Genomic DNA, 21,897 nt, shown 5'->3' with positions numbered 1-21,897 from the left:
CAGATGTGAAAATTACCAAACTATCAGTTTAATAAGCCACAGCTGCAAAATACTAACACAAATTCTTTACAGACAAATGAGACAAATGGAAAAACTCATAGAAGCCTATCTCGGGGAAGATAAGTTTGGATTCCGTAGAAATGTTGGAACATGTGAGGCATTACTGACCCTAAGACTTATCTTAGAAGAAAGATTAAGGAAAGGCAAACCTACATTTCTAGCATTTGTAGACTTAGAGAAAGCTTTTGACAATGTTGAATGGAATACACTCTTTCAAATTCTAAAGGTGGCAGGGGTAAAATACTGTGAGTGAAAGGCTATTTACAATTTGTACAGAAACCAGATGGCAGTTATAAGAGTCGAGGGGCATGAAAGGGAAGAGTGGTTGGGAAGGGAGTGAGACAGGGTTGTAGCCTCTCCCCGTTGTTATTCAATCTGCAGTAAAGGAAACAAAAGAAAAATTCAGAGTAGGTATTAAAATCCATGGAGAAGAAATAAAAACTTTGAGATTCGCTGATGACATTGTAATTCTGTCAGAGACAGCAAAGGACTTCGAAGAGCAGTTGAATGGAATGGACAGTGTCTTGAAAGGAGGATATAACATGAACATCAACAAAAGCAAAATGAGGATAATGGAATGTAGTCGAATAAACGCGGGTGATGCTGAGGGAATTAGAATAGCAAATGAGACACTTAAAGTAGTAAAGGAGTTAAGCTATTTGGGGAGCAAAATAACTGATGTAGAGAGGATATAAAATATAGACTGGCAATGGCAAGGAAAGCGTTTCTGAAGAAGAGAAATTTGTTAACATCAAGTATAGATTTAAGTGTCAGGAAGTTGTGTCTGAAAGTATTTGTATGGAGTGTAGCCATGTATGGAAGTGAAACATGGACGATAAATAGTTTGGACAAGAAGAGAATAGAAGCCTTTGAAATGTGGTGCTGAATGCTGAAGATTAGATGGGTAGATCACATAACTAATGAGGAAGTATTGAATAGGATTGGGGAGAAGAGGAGTTTGTGGCACAACTTGACAAGAAGAAGGGATCGGTTGGTAGGACATGTTCTGAGGCATCAAGGGACCACAAATTTAACATTGGAGGACAGCATGGAGGGTAAAAATCGTAGAGGGAGACCAAGAGATGAATACACTAAGCAGATTCAGAAGGATATAGGTTGCAGTAAGTACTGGGAAATGAAGCTTGCACAGGATAGAGTAGCATGGAGAGCTGCATCAAACCAGTCTCAGGACTGAAGACCACAACAACAAAAAACAAGTTTTTTGTGAGCAATTCTTTCTAAATCCATGCTGATTTGTGGACAGAAGTTTTTTTCTGTCCCAGGAAAAATTCTATATATGTGGTGTCATACATTATTGACACCACACCAGGCAGAACACATCCCGAGGTTGCCAGTAAACCATGCGACAGCCTCACCAATCCGCAGCCATCTAGAAGCCACACCTCCTGCTGTATACGTGAGCAGCACCACCACCTAGGCAACTTAAGTAAGATACAGCACTGATTTCATCCAGTTTGACTGTGGAGTTCCTCAAGTAAATTAGCAGTCTTATTCATAGTTTCTCTGTACTATGATTGTTTGGGATGACTAAGCTCTGACTAAAGGATTTCTGGAATACAGTTGGACTTGCTGCATTAATGTTAATTCACTCAAATTATGTGTATTTTTAACTATTTCTGTTTTCTGTGTAAGTGCCCACCTATTCCTCAGTATCCAACCTCAGGCAGATCTAACGATATTCCAATTAGAATATGCTCAAGAATTCTGCAGCAAATCAATGTTAAGATTGTTAATCTGTAATTTTGCAAGTCTGTTTGTTTACCCTTCTTATATAAAGGAACCATCTCTGCTATTTCCAAGTTGCGTAGGATCTTACTTTATGTTGGATGGGAGATTCATGATAAATGCAAGCTAAGTAAGGGGCCAATGCCAAAGAGCACTCTCTGTAAAACCAAACTGAAGTTCCATTCGAGCCTGGTGACTTATTTGTTTTCAGCTATTTCTGTTGCTTCTCAGTGCCAGGAATTCCTCCATAAGGGAGTGCGACAGTCAAATGATGGTATGTCTGTAAGATCCTACTGTGTTAATCATCTTTTAAATGTGAAATTTAAAGCCTAAGCTTTCCTTTTGCTATCTTCTATTGCCACACCAGATTGGTTCTTCAAGCAACTGAATAAAAGCCTTCAACCTGCTTAGTACACTTTCCAGGTTAGGTGATAGTTTGAGGTTATCTGATGGATACTCAACAGTTGATATACAGAGAGCAAAACCAGATCATATACAAAACAAAGACACTTAGAATGTCAACATTTTAACTGTAAATTGCCAAAGCATTTGTAACAAAGTCCCTGAATTTACAACCCTCCAGCAAAGCTGTTGCATTCAAATTATATTCAGAAAAGAGTACCAGAATTCTCTTGGGTTCTCTACAAGATCTTTTCACTGACAAATTATGGCGGAGTTTTTGTATGCTCTGCACATCAGTCTTTGTATAGACACACAAATTTTTATTAACTTTTGTCTTCCGACATTTCCTCGTTCTTTTGTGAACCAAGTGTGCAACAATCTTGTATCCTCAGCATTTTCTGAAATTTATTATTAAGCCCCAGTGAGTCTTTTCTACCCTTAATCCACCTACTGAGCACGTACATCTCGGAGCACAATTTATAATCTGTTTAAACTTTGCCCCTAGTTCCTCTATACCCATCATATTGGCACTAAATGATGTCCATCAATGTCTAAATAGGGTGCTAATAACTGCTTATCTGCTGTATCCAGCATAAAAGCCCTTCTAGCCTTCTTGACAGATTTATTAACTTTAGTAACTGTCATTGATGTGATGACATCATGATTGCTGAAACCTGTCTCTATACTGACACTGTTGATACGGTCAGGCCTGTTTGTAGCTATAAGTTCTAAAGTAATTCCATTGAGCGTAAGTTTGTTGAACTAGCTGCTTAAGACAGTTTTTGGAAAATGTGCTCAGAACTACTTCACAAGACTATCTGCCCGTACCATCTTCAGTGAATCCATAGAAATCCTAGTCTATACTTCATAGGCTACAGTCGTCTCCAGCTAACATTAGATGAAATGAATTGTTGATGGCTTACAGCTACCAGCCACAAATTGGTTTTAGAATACTTTATTCTAAAAGCACTGTTGCTGATTTTGAATTTTTCACAATTCAGCAACAGGTGGTTTTTTTCTGCGCTTTCATGAAAACAAATTATGCATTGGTTTCCTCTGAGTTGCCCTGGAACAAACAATAATTCTAGGGCAATTCAGAGGAAACTAGTGTATAATTTGTTTTGATGAAAGCATGAAAAAAACCATCTGATGATCAACTGTGAAAAATTCAAAACCAGTAATGGTGTTTTTTGGATAAAGTAACCTAAAAACAATTTGTGGCTGGTTTCTGTCCACCATCAGCAATTTATTTCATATAGCAGCCACGGTCTCCAACCGTTTCTTCATTCGACAAACCTACATTAACTTTAGGTGATTGTGGTACTTCTGCATTGCTGAGCACAGACTTTCTTTGAATGATTCTACAACTGATATGATGTAATTGAGCTGCAAGAAAAACGTCTGATGACAAGTGGTTAGACATGTCCAGACAACTTCACACTCGGACACAATTTTGACCTTGATGGACACAATATTTTTGTCAATTGCAGTGTCATCATGGCTCCTATTGCATCTAAGCTGTCTTTTTGATATATGTTCCATGCCTTGTTAAATACACTATGTGATCAAAAGTATCTGGACACCTGGCTGAAAATGACTTACAAGTTCGTGGCGTCTTCCATCGGTAGATGGAACCAATATGGTGTTGGCCCACCGTTAGCCTTGGTGACAGCTTCCACTCTTGCAGGCATACATTCAGTCAAGTGCTGGAAGGTTTCTTGGGGAATGGCAGCCCATTCTTTCACAGAGTGCTGCCCTGAGGAGAGGTATCGATGTCAGTCGGTGAGGCGTGGCACGAAGTCAGCATTCCAAAACATCCCAAAGGTGTTCTATAGGATTCAGGTCAGGACTCTGTGCAGGCTAGTCCATTACAGGAATGTTATTGTCATGTAAACACCCCGCCACAGGCCATGCGTTATGAACAAGTGCTTGACTGTGTTGAAAGATGCGGTCACCATCCCCGAATTGCTCTTCAACAGTGAGAAGCAAGAAAGTGCTTAAAACATCAATTTAGGCCTGTGCTATGATAGTGCCATGCAAAACAACAAAGTGTGCAAGCCCCCTCCATGAAAAACACAACCACACCATAACACCACTGCCTCCGAGTTTTACTGTTGGCACTACACACGCTGGCAGATGACATTCACCAGGCATTCGCCATCCCCACACTCTGCCATCAGATCACCACACTGTGTACCATGATTCATCACTCCACACAACGTTTTTCCACTGTTTGATCATCCAATGTTTACACTCCTTACATCAAGTGAGGAGTCGTTTGGCATCTACCAGCGTGATTTGTGGCTTATGAGCAGCTGCTTGACCATGAGATTCAAGTTTTCTCAGTGGACCCTGATGCAGTTTGGAATTCCTGTGTCATGGTCTGGATGATGTCTGCCTATTACACATTACAATCCTCTTCAACTGTCAGCGGTCTCTGTGAGTCAACAGACAAGATCGCCCTGTACGCTTTTGTGCTGTATGTATCCCTTCATGTTTCCACTTCACTATCACATCAGAAACAGTGAACCTAGGGATGTTTGGGGGTGTGGAAATTTTGTGTACAGATGTATGACACAAGTGATACCCAATCACCAGACCACGTTCGAAGTCCGTGAGTTCTGCGGAATGCCCCATTCTGCTCTCTCACGATGTCTAATGACTACTGAGGTCGCTGATACGGAGTACCTGACAGTAGGTGGCAGCACAATGCACCTAATAGGAAAAATGTATGTTTTTGGGGGTGTCTGGATACTTTTGATCACAAAGTGTAATTCAGAGTTTTCTTCTTGTGGTTTTGTCCAGCTCTCACTTCTTAATATAATTTGAGTGTGACAGTTTTGCTGGAGGGTTGTAAATTTAGGGACTTTGTCACAAATTCTTTGGCAGTTTACTATTAAACTCTTGACATTCAAAGTGTCTTTACTTTGTACATGGTCTGGTTTTGCCCTCTGCATGTCAACTGTCGAGGTTCATCAAAGAACTTAAAACTATCGCCTAGCCTAAAAAACCCACAAGGACACTCCAAAAGTTCTCTGCTGCATGAGTAGCTGATTCTTCTGTATACTGAATATTCTACAATTCTCCAGCCCATATCTCCCTCAAAAACAATAAATCTTACGTAGGTGACAACATCTCAAGTAAAATATGTATCTCTGCCACAGAAGATGTTTCCAAACAGACTGATATATGGCATCATCAGATATCTTTACAAAACAAGTTGTAACACAGATGTTAATAATTACTGACCAATTTCATTACTCACTTCATCCTCAAATGTACTGGAAAAAATTATGTATGCAAAAACCACTGCACACCCTCTCAAAATAGAATGCTTTGTCACTCTCAGTTTCGATTTAAAAGAGTCTCTCCACAGAAGATGCTATTTCTCAGTTGATAAATCAGACTGTAAATAATTTAAATGACAAAATATTGCCTACTGGTATTGTTTGTGGCTTATCAAAAGCATTTGATTGCACAATTCACAGTATTCTTCCATAGAATCAAAAATATTATGGTATCAGAAATCTTGCTGGTAAATGGAGCATTAAGAAACTTATGGAGTGTACACAGTCAAATATTATCTTCAGAACAGGGAGTAACCATTACAGATGACTATAGGGGTCAATACTGGTACACGCAAATGATTTGTCTACAGATATCCAAGAGCAGAAATAGTTCTCTTTACTGATGATTGAAGTCTAATGAAGTAATTTCAACATAATGAAGTAACTTCAACATTCTTGAAAATTAATAACTGGTTCTCTGCAATTGGACTGTCACTGAACATAGAGACATCACAGTACATGCAATTCTACAAGGCCTGACAACAGCATTATAAATAATGGAGAAGGGTAAATCAATAAATGAAATGGAATATTTTAAATTTGTAGGTGTTTGTATTGGTATGAACCTTGGATGTCACATTTTACAGATCGTCTTACATGTGTTAAGACCTGCAACTGCTGTGTTATGGATAAAATCAAATTTTGGAGGCAAAAATGTCAAAAAGTTGACTTATGTATTCTGTGCTAACTCATCGCTAAGGAAAAAAAGATTGTTGTACAGAAGCATGTAATAGGGATAATATTTGGTGTGTACTTTAGAACCTCTCTTACACAGCTCTTTAAATGGAGTTACTGACAACACTCTCACAAAACGTTTGCTACCTAATGAAGTTTGTTGCTAACAATCAATTACAGTTTTATTTCAAAACACCACTGACATTCATAAATAGATACTAGGAATAGAAATGACTCACTGAGCCATAATGTGGCATAGAAATGAGTGAGATGTGTAGCCGTCTTTGTCCACCTTCTCACTGATGTAAAAAATTTAATAGATATTAAAATTAACTTCAAACATGAACTGAAATCTCATCTGCTTCACAACTCCTACTGTCTAGAACAATTTCTGATATGTAATAATAAGATTTGTGTGTGTGTGTGTGTGTGTGTGTGTGTTTGTGTGTGTGTGTGTGTGTGTGTGTGTGAGAGAGAGAGAGAGGGAGAGAGAGAGAGAGAGAGAGAGAGAGAGAGAGAGAGAGAGAGAGATTGAACATAGCTAAGGATAAATCACTTTATGGATGTTAATAATACTGATAAAAACTTAAGAAATCATGTAAATGATTAGCATGTTATCATATTTTCAACTGAGAACAAGAGCAATATCACAGTGAAAAATTGCAATCATGAACAGTGGAACATGCAAATAACTAACTCCTATTTCAACTCAATCTATTAATTACTGGAATGGACCAGTGAGGTCTTCAGTGTGAAAGCTATTTATAATTTCCCGTAATATTTTGAAGGCACGTCAAAAGACATCATAATGTGATCCTGCAGGCCAACTCAGTTTGGCAGTAAGTGCTTCTTCCCAAACAGATTTCATTTTATTACTTCCTCAGCTGACAAATGCATTAGCAATCACCTTTTTAGTTACTTGCTGTGCCTTTTTGGTAAACCATTGTGTTACATTTTAAATTTAGCTTTTAATATGTATTTTACTTCGCTGATTTACTTACATTTATAACACATTCTGCCCCCTGTGGGCCCGGGGATTAGAAAAGGCCCAAGGTATTCCTGCCTGTCGTAAGAGGCGACTAAAAGGAGTCTCACACCTTTTGGCCTTTATGTGATGGTCCCCTGTAGGGTTTGACCTCCATTTTTCAAAATTTTCCCAAAGAGCGAGCCAATTGGGGAAGGGTGCCTTACTTGGTGCACCGTGTCAATCATACATTGAGATCCTTAGCCCATGGAATTCTTTGCACCTTATTTCCAGCATGGTAGTCAGTCCGTTGTGGTGGGGTCATCATGTACCCTGTTGGTTGTAGCCCCCTGACTACACAGGGATCGCTCTGCTGATGCCTGCATCGTTAACTCCCCACGTATACCAAGGAGTAGATGCCTGTCACCTTGGGGTATCACAGCTCCCGGCAATGACCATCCTGCCAGGTGGTCTTTTCTGCGACTGGATGGCACCCATGGGGAGGTCCCTTGGTCAGAGCGGGTGGTAGCAGAGCGAATGATGCGCAATGAAGTGTACCACATCATCACTTGGTGGTGATCAAACACCAGCAGTCTCTAAGCGTTCCAAGTCTCAGTACAATGCAAGGAAGTACGATCCTAAATCATTCCCCTCCCTGGCCACACCATGGGAGGAATGCCAGGCTTAGGATGGCAGCAAACATTATTCACCACAGTACCTCGTATGTATGAGAGTGATCTTGATGAAGCCTCAGTTTTTTGTAGAGCATTTAGAGGACAAGTTTAGGGAGGTGGAGGGCTTGTCCAAAATATGGTCAGGGTCAGTCTCGATAAAAACGGCATCCTCTGCCCAGTCATGGGTATTACTTGCTTGTGACAACCTGGGTGATGTTTTTATTACTATCACGCCTCATAAGAGCTTAAATATGGTCCAGGGTATTACATTACACAGAGACCTTCTTTTGCAGTCTGACGCCAAGCTGCACACCTCTTAGAGCAACGAGGAGTTCATTTCATCTGGCACGTCCATCAGGGTCCAAAGGATAATCAGTCTGCCACCAGTGCCTTCATCTTGGCCTTTGAGGGTGACACATCTCCCGAGAAGGTCAAGGTGATGGTCTACCGCTGTGATGTCAAGCCATACATTCCTCCCCCAATGTGATGCTTTAAGTGCTGGAAGTTCGGCCATATGTCTTCCCGCTGTACTTCCAGCATCATATGTCGAAATTGTGGATGTCCATCCTGTCCCAATACTCCATGTGCTCTGCCTCCATCTGTGTCAACTGTGGAGAGCATCATTCCCCTTGCTCACCAGACTGCAAAATTTTACAGCAAGAAAGGAAAATCATGGGATACAAGACCCTTGACCAACTGACCTGCACTGAGGCTAAGAGGAAATTTGAGTGCCTACATCCTGTGGGTATGACCTCTTCTTATGCTGCTGCTATGAGAACAGTTGTAGCCCCATCAGTTCCAGTTGGCTCTTAGAACCGGAAGACTACACCTGCCCCCTTGATGGTTGGGGGGGCACTTCCCTCTCTGTTGCTCCCACACCACCTACCTCAGGAGCACTGTCCCTCAAACCATCAGGGACACCAGTCCCCGCTTCTCAGCCAGAGAAGCATAAGTCTTCTTTGGCTCCTCTCGCTAGGAAGGGGTCCCTTGGGTCACTCCCTTCCCAAGTTCATACAAGTGAGAATGCGAGCACCCGCCAGTGGCTGAAGTGCCCACAGGCAGCTGGTCGTAGGGCTTCAAGATCCTCCTCAGTCCTAGAGACTGAATCAGTGAAGCCCTCCCAGCCAGAGAAACCCAAGGATCAGCAAGAGAAATCCAGAAAGAAGACACCCAAGACCAAGGGAATTGTGGTGAAACCCACACCACTGCTGCCTACAAGCTCTGCGTCTGTGGATGAGGTGAAGATTCTGGCGTCCACCAAGGACCTAGATCTTGCCAAACCCTCAGACACAATGGATATAGCCTGCTCAGGAAATAAGTCAGTGGCAGCAGGTGACCCTGAGACATAGACTGCCTCATTGAGTGTTTCATGCCTTCCCAGTCTCACGATCATGTCATCCTCCAGTGAAATTGCGGCAGTTTTTTCCACCACCTGGCTGAGCTACGGCAACTGTTAAGCTTTACACCTGGTTTCTACATTTCCCTTCAGGAAATCTGGTTCCCAGCAATGCGGACCCCTGCCCTTCATGGCTACAGGGGATATTACAAGAACCGTAGTGAATATAATAGTGTGTCAGGTGGAGTTTGCACTTATGCCCTAAACTCAGTATGTAGTGAACTCGTGCCGCTTCAAACTCCTCTTGAAGCTGTCGCTGTCAGGATAAGGACGATGCAGGAAATAACTGTCTGCAATGTATATCTCCCTCCAGATGGTGCAGTACTCCTGAATGTATTGGCTGCACTGATTGATTGACTCCCTAAACCTTTCCTATTTTTGGGAGATTTTAATGCCCATAATCCCTTTTGGGGTAGCACCATGCTTGTTGGCCGTGGCAGAGATGTCAAAAATTTACCGTCCCAACCCAACCTCTGCCTCTTAAATAATGGGGCTGACACACATTTCAGTGTGGCTCATGGTAGTGACTCGGCCCATGATTTATTGATTTGTAGCCCAGGACTTCTCCCATCTATCCACTGGAGAGCACATGATTGACCCTTGTGGTAGTGACCACTTCCCCATCTTCCTGTCACTCGCCTGGCGTCATGGACACCTACCCAAATGGGCTTTAAACAAGGCACACTGGGTAGCATTTACCTCTGCTGTCACCGTTTAATATACCCCACATGGTGCCATTGATGTCTTGATCGAGCAGGTCACTACAACGGTCATTTCTGTGGTGGGAAACGTGATCCCTTGTTCTCTAGATTGCCCCCAGTGAAAGACAGTCCTTTGGTGGTTGCTGGAAGTCACTGAGGCAATTAAAGACCGTTGGTGAGCTCTACAGCAACATAAGTGGCACTTGATGAAATAAATCTTGGGTGAATGTGCATAGGACACAATATTTCGGCAATCGACCACGTTGCCATCATCAGGTGCACTGATGTGTTGACCGGCAGTGGGCCGGCGCCAGTATATATAGGACTCTTGTACACAGAGCTCACACCGTTTCTGACAGGGACAGTCTCCAACAAGAATTGGACCCTCTGAAGACCGTGTTTTGGAGGAACGGTTACAAGGAAGGGCAAATTCGGAAGGCTCTACATCTCACACCTGGAGCACCGGCGAAAACTGAGGATGAACCTCAGGAGGAGTAGCCTTGGCTATTATTCCATTTTGTGGGGCCTTATCTGGAAAAATTGGACACATTTTATGCAAACACCAAGTGAAAACAATCTTCTGTCCTCCAAGCAAAACCAAGAGTCTTCTTGGTAGTGTTCAAGGACAACCTTGGTCTACGTAAATCAGGGGTTTATCAGATACCTTGCCAATGCGGTAGTGTATACGTAGGGAGACCATTCGTACCATTGAGGACCGATGCCGAGAACAGGAACGGCATACTAGACTGCAACAGCCCAGTAAGTTGGCAATCACTGAGCAGTGCCTGTTAGAACTCCACAGCATGGATTATGACCAAACCAAAGTCCTGACACAGACTTCCAAAGACTGGGACTGTGTCATCAAAGAAGCTATAGAGATCAGAGCAAGGGAGCCACAACTAAATCGTGACAGTGGTTACATCCTTAGCAAGGCATGGGAACGCGCGATCACCCGGACTAAGAAGAAAAAGCACATTTCCCAGAGTGTACCGACTTCGGGGGAGGAGGGAAGAATAACGAGAGTGGTGCCAGCAGACCCTCCTGAATGAGAAGACCAAGGACGCAGCACCCAAACGGCAGGAGAACAGACGCTGTACCTGGACCACGCGCGGGGCGTGGACTGCACCGACTCATAGGAAGCGCCTGAGGGAGGAGCGGGAGGGGAATTGTCCTATATATACTGGTGCCGGCCCACCGCTGGTCACTACATCAGTGCACCTGATGATGGCAATGTGGTCGATTGCCGAAATATTGTGTCCTATGCACACTCATACCAGACTGTTCACCCGAGATTTATTTCGTCATAAAATACGCCTGGAGAAATTGAAGAATCACATACGTGGCACTTTTACCTAGAGCACCTAATAGTCTTTAAGTGACTCTGTGCCCGCGTTCACATGCTTATAAAACAATGGAAACAGGAGTGTTGGGAGATGCACGTCTTGACCATTGGATGCCATACATCACATTCCCGAGTCTGGACGAAGATCAGATGTCTTTTTGGGTACCAGACCACAACAAGTGCACCTGGCGTTAATATCAATGCTGTGCTCTGTACCGACGCAAACACTATTGCTGACCACTTTGCTGAGCACTATGCTCAAGTTCCTGCATCAGAGGACTACCTCCCAAGCCTTTCGCACTCTGAAATGGTGGAGGGAAAGGAGAGTCCTCTTGTTCACTACATGCCACAGTGAACCCTATAACACCCCATTTACAGAGTGGGAGCTCCTCAGCACCCTTGCACACTGCCACAACACAGCTCCTGGGCCAGATCAGACCCACAGTTAGATGATGAAACATCTCTCGTCTGACTACAAGCGATATCTTCTCATCATCTTCAACTGGATCTAGTGCAATGGCATCTTTCCATTGCAATGGCAGGAGAGCACCACCATTCTGATGCTAAAACCCAGTAAAAACCCACCTGATGTGGATAGCTATTGGTCCAGCAGCCTCACCAACATTCTCTGTAAGCTGCTGGAATGTATGGTGTGTTGGCAGTTGGGTTGGGTGCTGGAGTCACATGGCCTACTGCCTCAATATCAGGGAGGCTTCCGCCAGGGTCGCTCTACCACTGATAAACCTGTATACCTTGAGTCTGCCATCCGAACAGCCTTTTCCAGATGCCAACACCTGGTTGCCATCTTTTTTGACTTATGTAAAGCGTATGACATGATTTGCCAACATCATATCCTTGCCACATTGTATAAGTGGTGTCTCCAGGGCCTGCTACTGATTTTTATCCAAAACTTCCTGTTGCTCCATACTTTCCATGTCCAAGTTGGTGCCTCCCATAGTTCCACCCATATTCAGGAGAATGGCATTCTGCAGGACTCCATATTGAGTGTATCTCCATTTTTAGTGACCATTAACAGGCTAGCAGCAGCTGTTGGACTGTCAGTTTCCCCTTCTCTGTATGCAGATGACTTCTGCGTTTTGCATTGCTCCTCCAATACTGGTGTTGCTGAGTGGTGCCTACAGGGAGCCATTCACGAGGCACAGTCATGGGCTTTAGCTTATGGCTTCCAGTTTTCAGCAGTGAAGTCATGTGTCATGCTCTTCTGTTGGTGTCGTTCCATTCATTGAGAACCATAACTTTAGCTTAATGATGATCCACTCTCTGTAGTGAGGACATGTCAATTCTTAGGACTGGTTTTTGATGTCCGACTGTCTTGGCAACCTCAGCTTTGTCAGCTTAAACGGAAGTGCCGGCAGCACCTCAATGCTCTCCACTGCCTGAGCAACACCAACTGGGGTGCAGATCACTCTACACTGCTGCAGCTCTACAGAGCCCTTGTTCAATCCCACCTTGACTATGGGAGTCTGGTTTATGGTTTGACGGCACCCTCCGCGTTGCGTTTACTCAACCCAGTGCACCACTGTGGTGTTTGCCTAGCGACAGGAGCTTTTAGTACAAGTCTGGTGGAGGCCAGAGTCCCTCCATTGTGGATCTGATGTGCACAACTGCTCACCAGTTATGTTGTACACATTCGTAATTCTCCTGAGCATCCGAATTACCATCTCCTTTTCCAACCCACGGCAATTCATCTGCTGCATTGGCGGCCCAGGTCAGGGCACATGATTGCATTTTGCGTGTGATCCCTTCTCTCAGAACTGGAGTCCTTCCTTCTACCACCTCTACTTGAGGTCCATTCACATGCACCTCCATGGTGTACACCTCGGCTGATGCTTTGTCTGGACCTTTTCCATGGCCCTAAGGACTCCATTAACCCCACCGATCTTCACTGTCACTTCCTCTAGATTCTTAACGTGTTCTGGGTCTCTGAAGTTTTTTACACTAATGGCTCAATGGTTGATGGTAATGCTGGCTTCACCTATGTCCACAGAGGCCATATTCCACAGCATTCTTTGGCTGCTGGCTGCAGCATATTCACTGCAGAGCTTGTGGCCATATCTTGTGCACTTCAGTACATACGTTCCTGTTCTGGTAGGTCGTTTCTTCTCTGTTCTGACTCCCTGAACAGCTTACAAGCTATCAGCCATTGCTATCCTCACCATCTTTTGGTAGCAAACATCCAGTAGTCCATCTCTGCCCTGGAGCAGTCCAATCGTTCAGTGGTGTTTGTGTGGGCCCCAGGACATGTCGGAATCCCAGGCAACAAACTTGCTGACAGGCTGGCCAAACAGGATAAGCAGACACCACTCCCGGAGATGGGAATCTCTGAAACTGATCTGCGTTCTGTCTTATGCTGCAAGGTTTTTTGGATTTGGGAGACGAAGCGGCATAACAATATTCACAACAAACTGTGTGTCACTGAGGAGACTGCAAATGTGTGGAAGTCTTCTCTGCAGGCTTCTCGCAGGGAATCAGTTGTCCTTCGTCGGCTCTGCATTGGCCATATGTAGCTCACACATAGTTACCTCCTCTGTCACGTGGACCCACCTCAATGTCACTGTGGCTCCCAAATAACAGTCGTCCACCTCTTGCTGGACTGTCCACTTTTAGCCACTCTGCAGCAGTCTTTTAACTTTCCCAGCACCCTACCATTGGTGTTGGATGACAATTCCTCAACAGCAGCTTTAGTTTTACGTTTTATTTGTGAGGGTAGGTTTTATCATTTGATCTGAGTTTTAGCGCATGTCCTTTGTCCCTCTCTGTCCTCCACCCTAGGGCTTTTGGGTGGAGGTTTTAATGTGTTGCAGAGTGGCTGGCTTCTCCTTTTTTATTCTCATGGTCAGACAGCCATGGTAATCTGCTTTCTTGTTTTTAATCTCCTCTCCCTGTTTCTTGCATCTCTCTGTGGTGTTCTTGTCCTGTTTAGTCCATTGTAGTGTTTGTTGCCCTCCTGTCATTCTTCTGGTTCTTCCTTTCTCCTGTTATTGTGCCATATGTCTTCTTTGTTTTCTTTTTTCCCTTGGGTAATTGTTCTATTAAGAACAAGTGACCGATGACCTTGTAGTTTGGTCCCCCCCACCCCCTTTTTAAACCAACCAACCATAAAACCATAACACGTTCTAATGATTTCATTACATTCTGAATTATTGGTGTGTTTCTGTAAGGTTTAACTTTTCTTTTTCTTTTGTCAATACGAATTCATAGCAGTACCTGCATTTACATACCTGAGAGATAAAGCAGTATGAGCGTAATTTCCACAATTGTAACATAAGGCCATATTTTCAATATGCAAACACAGATTTATTTGTGAAAGAAGGGCAGCAGTCCTGCTTCACCTCATGGTTAATTTAGGTGTTCTTAATAGGGTGCATGTCCATTTAACACTGCCTAAGTTGGTCATGAGCTGGAATTGCCTCCCATCTTCCATGAATGAAGCAGTGTCTTAGTGTCACAAACACAGTCTTACAATGAAACTGTGGAAATTGGACGTATGTGCCTTTACCTCTTAGATGTGGTACTAAGGTCAAATGATTCAAACATTTTCATCATTACCTGTACTGAAAATGATGATGCTGCATTCTTCAGTAAGTCTTCCTATATTTTAGTTTTCACTGATTGCATAATGTTTATTCAGTCATTTTTAGGCTCCAGTTCTTTTTCTAATAGTCTATAAAACCACTATCCAACACTTATTCATATTTTTGTTTGCCAATTAATATTTCATCACTCATAATTTCCCATCACTCTCTGTGTATTGCAGCATTATGTACTGTTGGTGTGACATCAGTGAGCTGAACACTCAATACATTTTTGCACTATTAATTTTAACATTCACATTACCAAGTAAAGCTGCAAGTATGAGTCACAAATGAGCATTTTGACTAGTAATTAAGATCTTTTAGAAAACCTTCATGATTACAACAAGTAAAAGCTCTTTTCAATGATCTGTAGATGCACAGTTTAATAATTTCCATCTGTGATAACTCACAGAAACTTTAGTTGTTTCAAAGGAATACATTTACCATATTAGGTTTGATTTCTGTTATGTAGTCACTCTGCACCACACAAAACTATGTCCCTAAGTACAACATATTATTTGAAAACATCAAATCCTAGTGGTACATGTTTGTCTGTTGTAAAACAAATATTCATTTACATACAGAACTTAAATATTTTTAGGTTATCATTTAGAAGAAACTTCTATTTTTCTCTGTTTGTTGCATTAAAACTGTATATTTTTGTTTTTCAGTTGAGCCATCGACAATATATGCAAAAGAGGCTCTTTATCTCATCCTAGAGTTTGCGCGACCTGGCCATCCTTTTTAATCTTTCTCAAACTATCCCTCTCTCCTCTACAAAGAAGAAACTGTTAATTCTGAGAGCTTGGATAGGTTTTATACTTTAATATATATGTATCAGCAGTAAGGAAAGTTCTGGCCAGCAATTCCATCTCATAATTTTATATTATTCTTGAGTCAATGTTCCTTTTGATATAATTGAACAATTGTCTTTTTTACAGCCCTCCCATTATGCTAGTGGCTAATTATTTGTCCCTATGAACATGAACATATTTAAAAGAAGTGATAGGATAAGTTAGAATAGTAAATACTTGTTCCTTTGACTGTGAGTGTGACAAAGGATGTACTCAAAAATGATATTGACAAGGGTGACATAAGTCTGGAGAGTTAGCCAATTTTGGTGTCTAAAATGAAATTCTGTAATGTAACTTATGAGAGATTAAATGTGGATGCTGGACTATGAGTCAAACTTGGACCTTCACTTTGTTTTAAGATTATGGGAGAGGTAATGTCAGATTGAAGCTTTAATTTGCTCATTTATGTTTGCTTGGGTACCTTAGTTGGTACAGCCTTCCAATGGAGAGTAATGGTCCAAATTTGATGACCTGACTGGCATGTCATTTAATATGTCAGGAAGTTCCAAGCTTTGATGTATTTCTTGGCTAGTTTTTCACAGCAGCAGAGATACAATTTTGGCTCCCACCTCAGAGGGAGACTACAAAACACATAACATAAAAGAATTTCTCAAAAGATCTATAATTCTTGAAGTAATCACACACATTTCTTTACATTGAAATTATTTATGTTAATGTAAATAAGAGGTACTCCCTGAAAAAATTGTATTACGTGAGGAACAGAAAACATGTCATAAAAATGTATGTTAAGCCGAAACAAGACAAGCAGCACGAAAAAGAAAAGACACGAATGAAATCCATTTGTTCTTATTTTCTGAATTTCAGGCAGATGAAATAAGTATATTCGGTAGTCATAAATACCATACAAGCAGTGTTATGTTATTGAATTTTATGGTCATATATATGACAGATCGTTGTGGGATTACTTCCAGGTGGCTTGTACCAGAATTAGTTCGTATCTGTACAACTACACAGGGCCCAAATCGTGTTGTTCCATTAATGATGATACTGTACAACAGTTTCTTGAGTTTCAGAGCTGTGTGGGGTTAGTCAGTGTTCTCTGTGTGTGGCGTACCTTTAATGAACTGGTACTTCAGTGTTATCTGGCGACACTCTAAGATGCTGTCTAAAGTTTGCATTTTTGACAGGTAGTAGTTACCTTAAAAATAAACATATCTGTTTATGTTTCAGTACAAGGAACAACAGCAGCAGAAGATTGTTCATCTGTCTGTGAAGAACGGTAAGTTAGAAATCATGTCATAATTTAGTTGTATCTTGAAACACTGTCATGAAATCTATTTAATGTGAAAGTAAAATTTCTTCAGATTGCACTTTTACTCTATTGGTTGTTACAGTCAGTGATGTTAGTGTAAGTATTCACATTATTTCACAGGTTATGGCAGTCATGTGAAAAACAATGATGTCTTGAAAAGTAAAGATGCAAGTCCTCCTTTGCGTGTGTGACATGCCAGATCAGCTTATATCAATTGTGCCACTTTTGGTATTGGTGATGAAAAGTATGTCCAGGGTTACCATGCCATTTTGAAATCCTGCTAAGTAAAGAGTGCATCCTATAATTAGTTTTTTGCACACAAAAGTGGAAACAACTGATGAAACATGCTTAACGCTAGCCCTTCACCCAAGGAAGTTAATGATAACTGTTTAACTATGTGCTGTAATTATTATCCAGTATTCGTTACTTTTTAAAAAGTGAAAAAAAAGAATGCTGAAAAATATTGCCTTCTTTTGAGTGAAATATCTAAAAAGAAAAAAAATACAAGAAACCTAAATTGCTTGACACAGAATATTGGTAAATTCGATAGTGTCAAGCTGTGAAAAGTATTCCTGCCATTGATAGTGGAGGTAATGAAATCAACATTGTCAAATATATATTGACAACATGCTACACTTGGAACAGGCTCTTTGGTATGATAGAAGTTCATAGCTCCAGCTGTTGAGATTTTTTACATAAGAGTTCTTTTAACAACTGCAAGTAAATATTCCCTTAATAAACTGAAAATAGCTCTGCTATATAAACACAAGATCAGTGAAGTTATTTTGTCTATTCACAAGAGAGAAATGGACAGGAAATTCCAGGGAAGTATAGTCTGTGTAAACTGGAAAGCAAGCTGCACTCATGGTGGGGGAAGTTGCCTTTCCTGGAAGAATGCTACAGCTGCCATACAGATGATTAAGAACCAGTTTCCCCTCTAGCATTGTAGAACAACATGCAGAAATTTACATATATTCTGTCCAAATGTGTTCCTTGTGTTAATATTAGTAATTCAGATCTGTATTTAATGTAATGTTAATGCACTTTGTGGAATAAATACCCTCGTGCATGTCTGCACACTGTGTCATCAGTGATTTATAAGGCGGGCAGCAGAAGGGTCAGTTTAACTTCGTGAAACACCCTGTAGTTGCTTTTTGTGATGTAGTGCAGTAGGGAGAACGGGGAATTGTCTGCATGCTCTTCATTTTGCAAACCTACAAAGGAAGGAAAACATACCACAATTTAGTGGCTTACATACCCTTGTGTTTCTACTCTCCAACTTTTCACGCTGTTAAACCCCCAGAACACAATTTATCCCTTAATGTGCTTTTACTGCTCTTACATGTGGTACAGCCTTTTAATATTTGTTCTTAACCAAAGCTACTTAACAATATACATTAATTTTATACCATTAAAACACAATTTTTAATAATCTGCAATTTTTCTATCCCCTGCAATAAGGAAACTATTAGTCCTAATGAAAAACTGAATAAGACCTTTTTTGTAGGAAATTTAGTGTAATTTAATTTTGCACCAGCAAGCATTTTTGCTAGATGCCATGGTTTTTGAATTACTCAAGAAAAACATGACAAAATGACCTTTAAACTCCTACCCACCTTCACGTTCACAGCCCAATGATCAGAATTTTTAGTGTGTTATTCATTACACTGTCCCTACGACTGTAAAAAAATGTGTGACCACATGTATTTTGTGCCTAATTTTCCTTTGTTGATTGGGCTAAGGAGTGAACACAACTTTTTGTTTTATTTTACTAGGGAATTCCCCACTCAGAGTGGATAATGATACCTGTAGGAAACCTCATTTGTGACCCAATGAAATGCCCACCAAGATGAGGCTATTAAAATCTTAATGATCAACTACCAAAACATTTGCAACAAACTCTCACAGTTTGAAATTCTCCTAAAAAGCAGTGAAGCTCACTTAATACTAGTGACAACAAGTTTACTAAAACCTCAAATTGAAAGTCTTCAGATTTTTAGAGTGAATCTAATAAGTGAATATCTGAAGGATAGACTAATAAGAAATTGGAGTGATGTATTTGTTTGTTTAAACAGTAAGCTCAAGTCTGCTCATAACTGGTATCAGTTACCATGGGGCAGTTGTAACAACAATGATTACATAAGTACAAAGGCCAAGGAAAACAAGTAGAAATATAGGAGACAACTCCCTGAAAGACAGGAGTGTTGCATTGTTGATTTGTACAGAAGCAAAAGGTACAGAGCTTGGCTAGCTCTTGGAATGCATTTCCTTTTTCAAGCTTGTAGGAAACACACACACACACACACACACACACACACACACACACACACACACACACACCTGTCTCCCTACATTATGCTCAGCGGACAGCTAGCTCTTTCCTGTCCCACAGTGAGTTTACTGGGGTGAGGTAGGGGTGTGGGGCTGGATGGTATGTGGTATGAGGAGAGGCAGGAGACAGGGAGGAGGTTGAGGCGAAGTGTCTAGCGATGCATGGCAGAGTGGGGAGCCATCTGTGGGCTAGCTAGGGGTGTAGGTAGAAGGGGCGGGGGGTTGGCGGCATGTGGCAGATGGCTGGGCACTCAGTTCATAGGCTAGGGCATGAGATAACAGCACACAACTAAGTGATGTGGTGGCACAAACTGGACGGGGGTACTGGGCAGGTGATGGTGTACCCACACACATGCACGCGCACTGGGTGGGGACAGTGAGTTACCTTAGATTTAGGACAAGAATGTTATGAGAGTGAAGGATGCGCTGTAAGGATAGCTCCTATCTGCACAGCTTAGTAAAGCTGGTGGTGGTGGTGGTGGTGGGGAGGATCCAGAAGGCACGGGTTGTGAAGCAACCATTGAAATATCACATGTCATGCTCTGCTGCATATTGTGCCACTGGGTGGTCCATCATGTTTTTAGCAACAGTTTGGTGGTGGCCATCCATTCTAGTTGACAGCTGGTTGGTTGTCATACCAATGTAAAACACTGTGCAGTGGTTGCAACAACACTGGTATATAACATGGCTGCTTTCGCAGGTGGTCCAGCCTCTGAAGGGATAGGATAAGCGTGTGACTGGACTGGAGCAGGTGGTGCTGGGTAGATGGATTGGTCAGGCCTTGCATCTGGGTCTTCCATGGGGTATGTTCCCTGTGGTAGGGGCTTGGGGGTAAGAGTGGCATAGGGGTGAACTAGCATGTTGTGGTGGTTCTGTGGTTGGTGCTACACCACTTTCAAAGGTGTTGGAAGCATCTTGGGTAGGATGTCCATCATTTCAGGGCATGATGATAGATAACCAAAGCCCTGATGAAGGATGTGATTCAGTTGTTCCAGTCTGGGATGGTACTGGGTGACAAGGGCAGGGGGGGGGGGGGCGGCTTCTTTGTGGTTGGTTCTTGGGATAGATGTGAGGATCAGTTGTGTGTGAGGATATAGCATGGGAAATCTGTTTGTGAATTAGGTCTGAAGGCTATTGCCTGTCAGCAAAGGCCTTTGTGAGGCCTTCAGCACAATGGGCTAAGAAGTTCTCATCACTGCAGATGTGCCTACCATGGGTGGACAGGCTGTATAGGAGGAATTTTTTGGTGTAGAACATGTGGCAGCTGTCAAAGTGCAGGTACTGTTGGTGATTGGTGGGTTTGATGTGGACTGAGGTGTAGATAGAACTTATCTGAGAGGAGCAGATTGACATCTAGGAAGGTGGCATGATGGGTGGAGGGGGGGCCCACTGAAGTGGATGGGAGAAAAGGTGTTGACATTGTAGATGAATGAGGTGTCATCACTAAACCTAAACCAGATGAGGGGGTTGTAGTTTTGGGAAGCTAAGAATGTTTCCTTTAGGTGATCCATGAAGAAGTTAGGTTAGCATATGAGGGTACCGTGCGGCAGCCTATACCTGTGCCAAGAATTTTTTTGTGTGACTTCCCTAGAAAGGTGAAGTAATTTTACGGGTTAGGATGTAGTTCATTAGGTATACAAGGAATGAAGTGGTGGGTTTGTGATCTGCAGGGTGTTGGGAGAGGTAGTGTTCAATCGTGGCAAGGCCATGGGCATGGAGGATGCTGGTGCGTGGAGAGTGTGCATCAACAGTGATCAGTAGTGATCCACGAGGTAATGGTGTGGGGTGTTTGAGAGCTGGTGTCAGTGGTGGTTGGTATCTTTAATGTGGGAGGCTAGGTTTTGGATAATTGGTTGGAGATGTAGGGGGAGTTGAATAATATTGAATAACATTGATGTGTGTAAGGAATGAGAGGAATTGTGTTGGCAGCAGGGGTAGTATTGTGACTGGGGTGTGACCGCATGTGAAGTAAATTCGATCACGCATGATTTATTGTCACGTGTAAGAATAAAGAGAAAACAAGGAGAGGCACATTGGGAGTGGTATGTGAGGTGGGGACAATTTTGAGTTGCTAGAAGTGTGTTATGTTGTTATCAGGAGTCACATGGCATGTGGAGTTCACTGCACGGCTGTCATAACGGACACAGCCAATACTACTGGGTGTAACAAAAGTTATGTGTGACCATGTGTGTCGCCATTGTTATGGATTGTGTCATAAATGTGAGAAGGAACAAACAGAAGAGAAAGAAAGGGAAGGACAATAGAGGGGAGCCAGTCCCTTTCCCTGGTTCTATAAAAACACTTTTCCATGGCACAGGCATCTCTGCACCACCTCCACTACTTCCGCAAAACACTGTTACTATGCAGTCCCCTTCTACATGCTCCCCAAAATCCGCAAACCTAACAATCCTGGGCATCCCAGTGTGGTTGGTTACAGTGTCCCCACTGAAAGAATCTCGGCCCCTCTTGATCAACGTATCCAACCAATTGTCGAAAATCTAGCCTCTCACATCAAAGGTACCAACACTTCCTGCAC

At 42.3% G+C, this 21,897-nt stretch overlaps 1 protein-coding gene across 1 annotated transcript in view; it reads left to right on the top strand.

Moving 5' to 3' along the window:
- LOC124554973 (lisH domain-containing protein ARMC9-like) overlaps nt 1-21,897 on the top strand; it is a 194,469-nt gene that overhangs the window by 158,711 nt on the left and 13,861 nt on the right. The window contains exon 15 of the mRNA XM_047128710.1: nt 16,949-16,997. Within this exon, the coding sequence (XP_046984666.1) occupies nt 16,949-16,997 (49 nt within the window). The remainder of the gene's footprint in view (nt 1-16,948; nt 16,998-21,897) is intronic.

Source organism: Schistocerca americana, chromosome X (assembly GCF_021461395.2).
Source record: "Schistocerca americana isolate TAMUIC-IGC-003095 chromosome X, iqSchAmer2.1, whole genome shotgun sequence".
Classification (NCBI taxonomy): domain Eukaryota; kingdom Metazoa; phylum Arthropoda; class Insecta; order Orthoptera; family Acrididae; genus Schistocerca; species Schistocerca americana.
Note: the sequence above shows the minus strand (reverse complement) of the source record. Positions and strands in the feature narration are given on the sequence as shown.